This window comes from Tachysurus vachellii, chromosome 20, assembly GCF_030014155.1.
Source record: "Tachysurus vachellii isolate PV-2020 chromosome 20, HZAU_Pvac_v1, whole genome shotgun sequence".
Lineage (NCBI taxonomy): Eukaryota > Metazoa > Chordata > Actinopteri > Siluriformes > Bagridae > Tachysurus > Tachysurus vachellii.
This window is the reverse complement of record NC_083479.1, coordinates 3,260,001-3,272,226: the sequence shown is the minus strand read 5'-3', so window position 1 is coordinate 3,272,226 and position 12,226 is coordinate 3,260,001. Positions and strand designations below refer to the sequence as shown.

Genomic DNA, 12,226 nt, shown 5'->3' with positions numbered 1-12,226 from the left:
GCTTTCATGCTAATTTCTCACCACTTGGAGCTTGATCTGGATGCAGAGGGATTTCTTCTTCACAGCAGCCACGCCGGTGGTGAAGGTCTTCCTCATGCTGGTAGCACGGCGCAGAGCGAGCTGAGAGCCACCCTCCAGCCCGGCAATGGAACCCGAAAGCACCGTGGCGCTGCTGGAGCGCCCCAAAAACAAGGCGCTGATGTTCTTCCTGTTAAATAGTAAGCAAGAAAATTAACATGCGTACGTTAATTAACAGTGATGATTCCTCAGCCTTTAGATACAGAACCCGGTGTTCATGAGCCAGACTGACTAGAGCCATAATTAATAACCTGAAAGGTTTTATGGTGCCGTGATCAATTTATTATATACTGTGTCTGTTGCCCAAATTAACAACTTTTCTTCAATCAGGTGTGTGTGTGTGTGTGTGTGTCCTGACTTGTCTTACTTTTGTGAATTCTGAAGCAGATTGGCTGCATTCTGGGAGGCAGGATTTTGCTTGGCATGGTTTAGCCAACCACGGACGTCGTATTCCACCCAGTCTGTGCCATGGCTGTGGGCGAGTAGGAAGTGATGCGGTTGCTCGCTCTTCAGCAATATTGTGTGGCCTGCAGTACATTCAAGCATTTATATGCCTCAACATAAATAAATAAATATTATCTATATACACACACACAAATAAATATATATGTATATGTATGTGTGTGTGTGTGTGTGTGTGTGTGTGAGAGAGAGAGAGAGCGAGAGACCTTTGCTCTCTTCTTCTGCAGGGCCGTAGTAGCCAAAAAGTCTCTTCATTAGTGTGTCCTCTGATCCAGTTGGGTGTACTGCCTCCTCTTCCATCAGCCACAGCAGCCCCCTCGCCTCATCTGTCCTCGATGGTGTCCGCACCTGACAGACACACACACACACACACACTCAACATGACAGGCTGCAGGCAGTGCCAAAACACCTTTAATGAGACTGATAGGCACAGAGGCCACACCCCCATATCAAGACTGGCAGGCAGAGAGGCCATTTCTCTTTTACTGGTACTGACAGGCACATATATATATATATATATATATATATATATATATATATACACACACACATTCACACATATATATACATGTACAGGCTGGAACTGAGAAAAGGGAGGTCAAAAAAAACATTGCCCCAAAGCAAATTTGTTCATAACCTTTTTAAGCAAAAGCACTTGTTAAGTTTACCTGACATTTCCTGATACACACTTTATTTTGTGAAGGTGTAAAAGACTCCGATTCCAAGTCTGCACAGCAAGAAGCCACCTTTCTACCAGCATGTAATAATCGCCGGTAAAGACTCAGCAAGAGCCCAGCACCTTATTGACTTTTACAGACCAATGCACTCTGCTAGTGAGACTCTACCCACCTGCACTCTCACACACACACACTGCAAACTCATCGCAATAACACACAACAGACCCAACATTTATAAATACACCACAAGCTGAATTCAGTTTACCACCATTGAACTTTTAATTTCATGCTTTATTGTACTCTATCCACCATTAAACAACAACAACCCTGTCCAAGCAATTATCACGCTCTTGAGTGCTTTAAAAGGGCGTAAATGGGCCGAGCTGTTTGTCGTGGCGTTCTTGCTCTGAATCAAAGGCGACGCCTGTGAGCAGGGCACTTGCACAATTATTGGAAAAAAATAGCCACTGTTTTGTCCCTTTGTCTCACTTAACTCGAGTGTAATGGAGGCTACAATAACAAATGCTGATACACGAGATGAAGAGATTAGCTTACATCGATTTTCAATTCAAGCACTACACTTCCAACCACAGCATCCCAGTCGAAAAAGATCTGAGGCAAGCAGGAATTCAGTGGTTAGTGCTGGTCTGGTGATGCTAGTTGACTAGCACAATGGAGCTAATGTGTTAAAGACAGCTTCCTAAAACAGTCCTATGATACGTTTGAATCTTGTTTAAGCTGCTTGGGACTGGACCTACCTACAAAGGTACAGCTAAGACTACATAAAAGCGTGGAGAGGACGCTCAGAGACCGCTGTGATTGGTTGTTGTCCACAACTGTTTTGTTCAGTTGTTATAGCAGCAGCTTTTTTTTACGGTCGGTACGTTTTCGGCTTTGGGAAAGCTTTCAGGAAGCAAAAAAAGAGAAGCTTGTTTTTTGGCTTATAAACTTTTAGAGAAAGAAAATAAAGAGTGTAACAGAAAGTGTTTTATCAATAGCTCTCATGGAACATGGGTGTAGGTGTGACCTTACCAAGGCCTGACTGCACGCATGGTCTACAGCAGCGACAGACAGCGAGGGACTCGGCTCCATGTCGTCTAACGTGAGCTCAATGTTTTCCTAAATAAACGTGAAAGCACGGTAAGTATCCTAAATAATGACCATAAATACATGTGCAGTTTGTAGGTCTAGACAGAAACATCAACATGAAGCAGACGCAACGTACAGGAAACAGTACGAGATTACAGATCAAATTTCTGTCATCTGTTGAAGGCGTGTTTTGTTTTTCTGGCTGAATGCGAGTGCTTTTATCACGTTGCTGTCAAATTAAGACTGGAGCAGTAAAATAACCTTCAGGTGCTTACAGCATTTCACATAGATGAGATATAGAGGCCCAAAAGACTGAGACTTAACTCCTGATGTGTGAATGAATCAGTCACATGATTCCTGTGCATCCTTATGATTACTCTGATTCTTTGGCTTTTAAACATGGGCTATTTACCTGTTTGGAGCACAATTTGTAAGCTTGTGACTTGCTCTCTCAGCATGATGCGAAAAAAATAAGTGTGAGAGAGAAGTCGCAATTTTCTTCTGCAGTTGAAAGTCCACTCCCAAGTTTCTGGTTAAATCACTTCATTTTGAATTTAGCAATAATAAATGTGTAGTAAAGTGAAAAACGTAGAAATTGCTTTTTTTTTTATTTTTTCTTTGGAAGAATCTAATTGAGTCTGAAATGGCACTGTTTTTTACTCTTGTTCTTAAAGCACTCATTTAATTTTTCTTCAAGTTGTATTTCATTGCTGTTCATATCGTTTTCTTTGGTCTGTTGCACTGGCAGTAATTAAAGTGTGACTCGTGTACAGAATGAAGTAGCTTTGGTTTTATCCACTGGGATTCAAAGGGTTTGTGAAGGCGCTAGGCCTTGGTCAATCATGGAGAACAATTCACATCCTGTACCACTGGTTTACACGTCAATTCTGTTCAAAGATGTCTGAGCAAGAGGGAGGAGAAATAAGGCATGATAGGTTATTTTTGATAAATATATATATATATATATATATTATATATATATATATATAAAAGAAACACTAAGAAACAGCAACATAAAAAATAAATAAAAAGATCAGTTTTGATGTAACTTTCAGGTGTGTCAAAAAACATCTGACTAAGGGAGCATTTGGCAGAAAATGTATAAATAAATCATTTATTATTATAATATAAATAAAAGACGTCTAAGGTGTGTACAGTATTTCTGGTACTAACTTGCGTACTAATGGTAAGGCTATTAACGATTATACCTATGAAGAGTCTTCACAAGCATTCACAACACAACGTGTGTACCTCCTTGTAGCGCTCCAGCTCTTGAACAAACGTGCGCTCGTGAAAAAGGGCCTGCAGTCGCTCCTGAGCGTAGTTATGACAGAGCTCCTCGAAGGTAGCACCTCTCTCCATCTTGGCCTGCCGGGGATTCTGGGAACCTGGAGTGTCTACAATCAGCAAAGAACACAGCGAGTGCTTCTGCGTAGACTTCAGAGCTCTAAGAGAGACAAAGTGAAAGCCGGAATATGTAAGGCAGCTTTTATTAAGGTAAATATACAAACACAAACAACACTGCTGATGTATCAGGACCTAATTATTTGGAAATTAACGAGACCACGTTTAAATTTGGCTGATTTATCATTCTTCACTGGTATTGATTTCCTTCTTATTATAGCTGGTGGTTTAGTCTCTAGACTCTAACCTTGAATTTGGACATGAAATAAAACATCTTTCCCCATCTGAGTTGGCGATGGACTCACCTGTTGATGAGGGAGATCAGGAGAGTGAAGATCTCGGAGTATAAACTGGAAGCCATGGCCTCCAAACATTCCATTGCCGTGGCTTTGGACCCTAGACCCAGCACACAAACACACCGTTACACTTCCAGACATGTCGACTGTGTCGATTTAAAAGAAACAGCCTGAAGATTAAATCTTCTGTTCCTCAAGGACAGATAAGAACGAGTAGGAACTTGAGCACAATAAAGTAAAGTGGCAGCGGAGAAAGCGCTTTCATCATCATGATGCGTTCGGCACTGACATTAAATCTGAATATGCGCATTGGGGATGGAGTGACTCAGGCTTGTCATGAGAAATCAGACTGCAGGCGCCCACACGCATTCCTCCTGGTAGCCGCTAAGCATTTCTGACATTAGATAAATCTCGCACCTGCAACCAAGACACAGCCACGTGTCCTGACGCGCCCTCGGGAGACATGGGAACGTGACTAAGAAGCGTAGGCGTGGCCTTGGGCGACATCTCCAGCTCACGCAATCAGAGAGAAATAAACCACACTTATGGTACATATTGTAATACTGCAGGAGCGCACGTCACACAACTCCCTGTTTAAACAAAGACCAAGGAACACTGTGTTTCACACAATTACACGTAACTATAAACAGACAAAAAGGACATTCTATAATAAATGAACATTATAATGGTTGGTAAATTGTCGTATAAGAGGACAGTTAGAGACTTCGAGAGAGAAAAACACAGACAGATGTGATGCGTAATGACGTGCGTATAACTGCATGGCCTGGAGTGTTTTAATCAAGCTTTACAACAGCCATTTCACAGCAATTACAAGGTTATATTTATTAACAAACATCTCACATTTTAACAGTTTACAGTTCGGTATAATGTGGAAGTCTGTGGTCTCAATTTCTCACCCGCTCACACACACACTCTCACACACACACACGCCCTGTCATTTTATCAAGATTACGGTGAAAATGGTAAACACAATAAAGACAGCAGTGTTAACAAACAAGACCTCTCCATAATGTTAAATTAATAAATGACTATTATGACCTTTATTATGACTCTTAGATTATGTGAGTGCCCCCTTATTATTTTACATGACCCATGTGTATGAGCTGTTACTACAGAAACCTCATCACTATATATAACCCGTGCTGTAGTGCACACCGTCCGACCAATCAGATTCCAGCCCTCAGCCGCTCTGGGCCAGAACAGCAGCCCAGATGTTTCCACATTTCACTTTCTTTATTACTTGGAACTGGACCTTTTTTTTTGGTCAGCTTTAAAATGATTGCCACCCTGGATGTAGACTGCAGAGCAGGAGAGAAGCTGCTTAGTTATTGCTTTATTTATTTTTCATGCTGATGGAGATCATTACCGTGAACAATCAAAGCGATTGTAATTATTATTTAGTATTTCATTATTGTAATAGATTATTAGAAACCAAATCGACTGGCTAGTTAAATGAACTGATTTTAATTCATGTTGAACTTCATAACTTAGATTTACATTTTAATGTAGCCTGTTTTCATGGGAGAAAGTTCATGAATAAAAAGCTTTAACGACTATACAGTAAACCTGACAGTACGTCTCGCTGTGCCTGTGGTTGCTGGAGAACTCACTCAGGATGTAAGGAAGTGTTTGAGTTTTAAATCAAAGTAAAGTAAAGCCTGGTCCTGTTTGTTTTTGTATTAGAGATCTGTTGTCGTTGTGCTCATACTTGCCTGAGCTATCTCCGGGGTCCTCGGGTCCCGGGCGGACGCTGGAGGTCCGTGGCAGTGTTCCCTTGGCCTGAGGTTTGAAGATGGATGATGAGAGCTCTTCCAGGGTGCAGCCCAGGAGATATGCCGCTTTCTGAGCCCATTCGTGTCTGGCAAACTGCTTACGGCCGGCTGAGGAGAGAGAGGGAGTTAATAATGAAGCGATAAGGATTGATTGTACACTTACTGCATTTTCTATTTACATTTATTCATTTAAGACGCTTTTATGCAAAGTGGCAGAATATAATCAGGGCACAGAGACGTAAAAAGGAGCGGACTGTGATATAAGAGCTGATGAGATTCAACCAAGTGACAGCAAACAGGGAGCAGAGCTGAAGACACAAACCAGAGTAAAATTTATATATATATATATATATAATGTAAGTGAGACAAATTTTATCATCATTTCTAGAGCGCTTAGAAGTCATGCCAGATTTATTGTTGAAAAGGTGTTTTTTTTTTATTGTACCGGATGTTGCTGAAGCTTACAGACTAAGCAGCCAGGCACAAAACAAACTGCTTTGCTCTGTAATAAAATATTTTCATACGGCAGCAGAAAAAAAACGCTGCATTCAAAAAAGTGACTACAAAAAAAATTCCTGTCGGAATCCAAATCACATCCAACCGGAATCTGATGCAACAGTGAAGTTACTCCAAACTATCAGTGGTTCAGGGTTGAGGTGGAGAAATGACAGAAATGATTTTGAAATAAAACAAACAAACAAACAAACAAATAAATAAATAACACTGACAAAAATCCCTTTTAATACATAAGTGTGTGTCAGTGTTATTTATTTATTTATTTATTTATTTTAAGAAAAGCACAAAACTGGAGAACTTTTTGTGCTGGTATGAAAAAGGTGTTGTCAGTACTTCAGTCATAATAAAACTAACTCCCAAGTCTAGCTCATATCTAACAACAAATAAATAACTCAAGACCCAATGAGAGGAAAAAATAAAAAATAAAAAAAATCACACACTTAAATACAGTAAATTCTATATTTATTATTTATTATAGTTCCTCCTTGTGCTCTAGGCATTTTCTCAGCTCTGTATCCCGGTTTTATGGATTGTGCTCAATATATTTTACTGATCACAGATCAACACACCAGATATTCCTGCTGGTTCCTGACTTTTTAGACACCTTGTAAATATTATTATCGTTAACACAGTTTGGTAGCAGGGGATGAGCAGGATGTTTGTCTGACAGGAAGTCAAGAGAATTTGACTTTGTACAGTTAAAGCGGGACATCAGCTCATGTCCTGATTGTTATCCTTATATTCCTTTACTATATAACTAGACAAATTTGGCATCACAGCAATGCTTATGACGTTAAGCTTAATATATTGCTGAGAAAAGTCAGTTGGTTGCTATAAGCTTCCTTCAGTTGTTACTGTAGCTACACTTGTTAGTTATCCTCGTAGCTGCCAGGAAGTAAACCGAAGTCACCGAACACTTGTTGGTTAACAGCCTGAGAAGGAACACGTGCTTTAACTTTCACTTCAATTCCTCCTAATTTACTTTAATCTTTGAGTCTGAAAATCAAACAGTTCGGATAGAAGCAAGGTTTGTCTCCCTCACTGTTTTCTGTTATTCTTACACTCCAGCACCCAGATTGTTAAGAGAACTATGGAGGAACATCAAACAGAGCAGATAGGAGCTTTATCAGCAGCACAAGCCCACTGCTTTGCCTCACTGAGACAGGATGAAAGCGTGTGAAACATGGAAGCCCAATGCCATTAAAATGCTAATAAACTGTCTGCTATCAGTGATTAACACACACACACACACACACACACACACACACACACACACACACACAGTGAATATACAAGAGAATGCATTTACCTTCATCTGACTCTGGGTTACGGTGCGGTGCAGCGCCAACATGCAACATCAGCATGTGAGTGAAAACAGAAGGGTTAACAAGACACAACACACTGCAGATCTACTGGAGAAACAAATCTCAGACGAGTTAAGGTTCATGTTATCATGCAGTTTCTCTCATACACAAACTCACACACACACACACACATGCATGTAGAAGTTAAGAAAATGATACAGGCCTTGTTCTAAACGCATGAGACCCATTAGTGAGCTCATTACCGGAATCTCAGTAGAGCGCTGAGTGATGAGCCGTTCGCTTAATGTCATTATTACCATTATCGCCCACTCGCATTAACCCCATGTCACACTGCACGAGAGAGGCTGAGGATACGGAGAGACGCCGGAGTCACGGGGCTCGAGTCAAGCTTCTCAAATGACTCTACTGCCACAGAGTGGCTGCTTGTGAAAATGCGATGGGGTGAAAAGTCAAGACATGGCACTTTATTGCATGCTTGATATAACAGGATAAGGATATGGTATGAGCTCTGTAGAGAACATGTGCTGTTTAAAAAAAAAAAAAAATTTTTAAAAATGTGACACTTTCTATAAAGTCCATACACACTGTTACGACGCATGATAACGCTACACTAAGGTATATTTGATTGCTGCTTATTGTGACAATCATGTTTATGCATTAAAACTGATGATAAACACTTTTTCGGAGATGACTGCAATTCAAAGAAAGATTTCTCATCACAGCAACAGAAGCAGCATGTTGTAGCGTACAGTACACCTCTAAAGAAACCATTATTTCTGTATAGAGTAAAAGACTGTATAGTTTGGTTTTTTTTTTAAATGCTCATGCATGGATAATTAATGTGAACATTGTAGAAAGTGTAACAGAATTAAAAAAAAAAAATGAAGCAAAAGTCGACGTGCAGTAGAACTCTGGAAAGCGATGACAGACAGATGAGTGATGGAGACGTTCATTACCGCTTTCGTCTATGACTGAGACTGCACAGGGGGGCAACATTAGACAAAACGAGCGTCAAACGAGCTACTGAGAATAAACACATCCGGAGCCATTAGCACTCAGTCAATAATCATTACTGCACTATGGAATGGATGAGGAGAAATTAGTCAAACTGTAACAGATGATTTAAATCATCTATCATGCTCGTGCCGGTGTAACAACCCAATCATCATTCCAACATCATCTCCGTTTGTTTACACTGTTCATACTGATGAAATTGTCCAGATGCACGCATTAGATTTAATAAGTTTATCATGCTGAAAACATCCAACCTTTAGTGGCTCCCGCTGCTCCTAGGTGGTAGATGGCGCCCAACACCAGCCAGAAAGTTCTCTGCTCCTCTGAAGAAATGCTCAACACTTTCATTGCAGCCTGCAGTTTCGCAAACTGCTGAGTGGCCTTTTGTTTCTCTTCAGGCTGAAGAAACAGAAAGGGTTAGACCGGACTGGTGTGTTAGAACTTGTAAATGATGTGTAGACGAATTTTCTTGTAGAAGTTGTCGACGTGGTTCTTGCCTTGGAGTGAGGCAGGATCCCGAATGCGCTGTTCTCTGCAAGGTGGTTGAAGTGCAGCTCGGTTCTACAGACACAGGTTATGGGGTTAAGGAGAGAACTAAAAAAAATCTGGCACCCATCATGTGAAAATGGTCCTAGAGCAGCTCAGATAATAGAATAATAGGTTACAGTGGTGTGTGATATACCAAGAGTGGTTTAACAGAGTGTTTAGCCCAATTTTTGGGTAAGGAAATAAAAATGAATAAGACAACAGCTTACTCATTAGCACAAGAAGGATGTTAGCTGTTAGAAAGGTAATTATTCATTACTTCATGTAGTGGAACTGACAGCTTCCTGGTGTAAAACATAATATACTCTTAGTATAAAACAGGAGTTTAAGGTTTCTGACTTGATACTACAGCGTACTACTGAGAAACTCTTCTATACAGAAACCATCATTTTTAGTTTCTACACCTTCAAGAGATGCCTTCAGATCCTTTACAGGGTATGAGATTGAATAATTACTGATAATAGTGTAACTTCCTGAAGGGGTTCGACTTCAAAACGTTTTAAAAAATATAAATCCTTAACTGATGTTGAATATTTAATGGTTCTAAATGGTGATAGTGTGATGGTTGAATGTGAAACACTGTTACAAGGCATTCCTCAAGGGTTCTTTCCAATGGTGAAGGGTTCTCAGGTTCATGCAAACGTTCTGCTAGGAGAACCCTCTTTTGTAGCATTTTATGTTAAATCTTATGTAGAATGTTGTCTGAACGTCTTCTAAAATTCTCTACTCTTATAAAAGAACATTACTCAAGGCCTTTTTTTGAAGCTCAATTATTTAGGGATTCTACCAGCAGCCAGGTCTGTGTAAGGTTCCACCGAGGATAATAAAAGGTTTACTCAGATTTAAAAAGCTAGAAGCTTTTAGCCTGTTAGCAAGAGTCATTTTTTTTTTTGCCCAAAAAAATGCAGAGAGAGATTTGTATTATTCATATAATGTACAAAAACAAATATCAACTTTAAAATTGATAAAGTGAGACGGCGACTCTGTGACATGTTCTCAAAGCAAAAGCAGTTAAAATTGAAAGACTGAAACAATACGTAACCCTTCTGTTGTAAGAGACAAATAACCTTTAAGAGTGAGAGACATGAACCCTAGACACAAAGTGGAACTTTTCAACTTGGTCATTAGGACACTGTTCCCACATGAAGTACTACTGCATCTAAACCGATTTAAAACAAAACTGAATCTGTGGCATCTTACTTGAGAGAACTGTCGGCTCCTGCCATCATGTAATAAAAAATGTTGAAAGTGGATTCGCCGTCCGGTCGCCGCGTCACTCTCGACTTCTCCAGCAACATGGTCTACAGGGCGAGAAGATCTGCGTTAAAGATCGGCTTTCTTGAAGGTTTGTGCTGAGTGACCTTCTGATTCGTACCTGGATTGAAGCGGAAGCCACCTGACCGGCCTGGTCAAAGTCCAGAGAGACGATGTGGGAGAAGCGACTGGCGTTCCCGTTCATGGACGTGCTGCAGTTCCCGAACGCCTCGAGGATGGTGTAGACAGCCTGCCACTTCTCAGCTGGAGGAAACGAACAGAGGACATTCGGTCACATTATATTCTTTATGTGCAGCTACTTGTATTGGGCCACACTGCATACCAATTTACACTGCATTGTGTTTCCATAAACTACTGGCATAGAAAGAGTCATAGAATGTGCAGTTTGGCCAACTTTGTCAACCAAATACGAAAATATGGACTGTTTTCTTTTCAGTATTTATGATTTTATTAACTCCATTAAAACGGTGGGTAAAGCTCTGATGCTTAACTAGTTCTTAACTAATCCCAGGTGACCTCTGAGGGTAAACCACATTCCCCTTCTCCTCTTCCTCACTCACCTGAGTACACCTTGCTGTTGCTGCCTGCAATGGTCACCAGGTACTGCACCAGATGTTGACAGTTAGTGGTTTTTCCACTGCCGCTTTTCCCCAGTAGTATGATGGACTGGTCCTGGCGCGTGGTCAGAAGTTTACGGTACGCAGCCTGTGCTATGCCGTATATATGGGGGGCCGTGTCCTCTTTGCGGCAACCTTTAAACATGTGCATCACCTGAGAACGGACGAAACAACAGGCATGTTTCTTTTTGTCAGTAGTGCATTTTTGGTCACACCCTAACATCACGTAGAGACTCTCACCTTCTCAGAGTACATGGACGGCAAACTGACAGGGTTGATGACCACTATGTTTGATCCAGCGTAGGTGTGGATGAGGTTTCCTCCGTAGCGCTGTCGCAATGTGTGCATGATGCTGGACTCGTTCAGGTAGAGCAGCGAAGACAAATCCTCCACACGGTCCAACGAGGGAGGGTTCGCCTTACAGACCAACGAAACATCCGTCAATCCCAATTACAGACAGATAATACTCACTTAATGACTTAATAATATAACTTACACCTTATTCAATCATGCTAGAATTTAAAAAATTAATAATCTGGTAATATATTTTAGTCCAGTGTCAATGCTTTGAAAAAAGACTGTGCCGGGGTCTTATTTTTAAATAAATTTAAATATTACTATTTTGTATCCTGATAATTCCTCACACACACACACACACACACAATCAGATGTGTGTATGAGGCACTTAAGATGATAAAACCAAGCCCTCATGACCCACCTTCTCAACATCATCCTCATCCACTTCCAGAAATGTCCCATCATGCTCTAGCCGGATCTTCACCTTCCCCTCTGGAACACTTCCCTCCTCGGACTTCAGCTGGGTCGCTGCAGAAACACAAAAACACAGACCTGTTGAGAGGGTCTGCAGTTCAGTGTAGACTTACACACTTCTTCTATTCGGCTTTGTGTATAGAAATGAATTTTTAATGAAACACGCCGCTTTTACAAGCTGGCACACTGAGCAGCTGGGCAGGATCACTTGGGTGTTACATTTATAAAGAGTCTGAAATTTCATGCAATTGAAGGCTCTTAAATTTCATCAGTCAGTTTAGGCTTTTGATGTGATATATGATTCCTCCAAGTTTATGTACACGTGCAGTGGGGTTTTTTTATTCCCTGTCCGGTTTTTAATAA

General features: G+C 40.8%; 1 protein-coding gene across 5 annotated transcripts in view; it reads right to left on the bottom strand.

Moving 5' to 3' along the window:
• The window catches only part of myo18aa (myosin XVIIIAa), a 65,255-nt gene that overhangs the window by 27,305 nt on the left and 25,724 nt on the right, over window positions 1-12,226 (bottom strand). For 4 of the 5 annotated variants that reach the window (XM_060896288.1, XM_060896284.1, XM_060896286.1 and 1 more), the window contains 15 exons: window positions 11,811-11,917; window positions 11,333-11,509; window positions 11,036-11,246; window positions 10,576-10,718; window positions 10,401-10,501; window positions 9,152-9,215; window positions 8,909-9,053; window positions 7,625-7,636; window positions 5,740-5,907; window positions 4,016-4,106; window positions 3,558-3,753; window positions 2,250-2,336; window positions 747-888; window positions 446-605; window positions 22-208 (listed from right to left, as the gene is read on the bottom strand). In XM_060896288.1, coding sequence (XP_060752271.1) covers window positions 22-208; window positions 446-605; window positions 747-888; window positions 2,250-2,336; window positions 3,558-3,753; window positions 4,016-4,106; window positions 5,740-5,907; window positions 7,625-7,636; window positions 8,909-9,053; window positions 9,152-9,215; window positions 10,401-10,501; window positions 10,576-10,718; window positions 11,036-11,246; window positions 11,333-11,509; window positions 11,811-11,917 — 1,991 coding nt within the window. The remainder of the gene's footprint in view (window positions 1-21; window positions 209-445; window positions 606-746; window positions 889-2,249; window positions 2,337-3,557; window positions 3,754-4,015; window positions 4,107-5,739; window positions 5,908-7,624; window positions 7,637-8,908; window positions 9,054-9,151; window positions 9,216-10,400; window positions 10,502-10,575; window positions 10,719-11,035; window positions 11,247-11,332; window positions 11,510-11,810; window positions 11,918-12,226) is intronic. The other variant, XM_060896285.1, reaches the window with a different exon arrangement.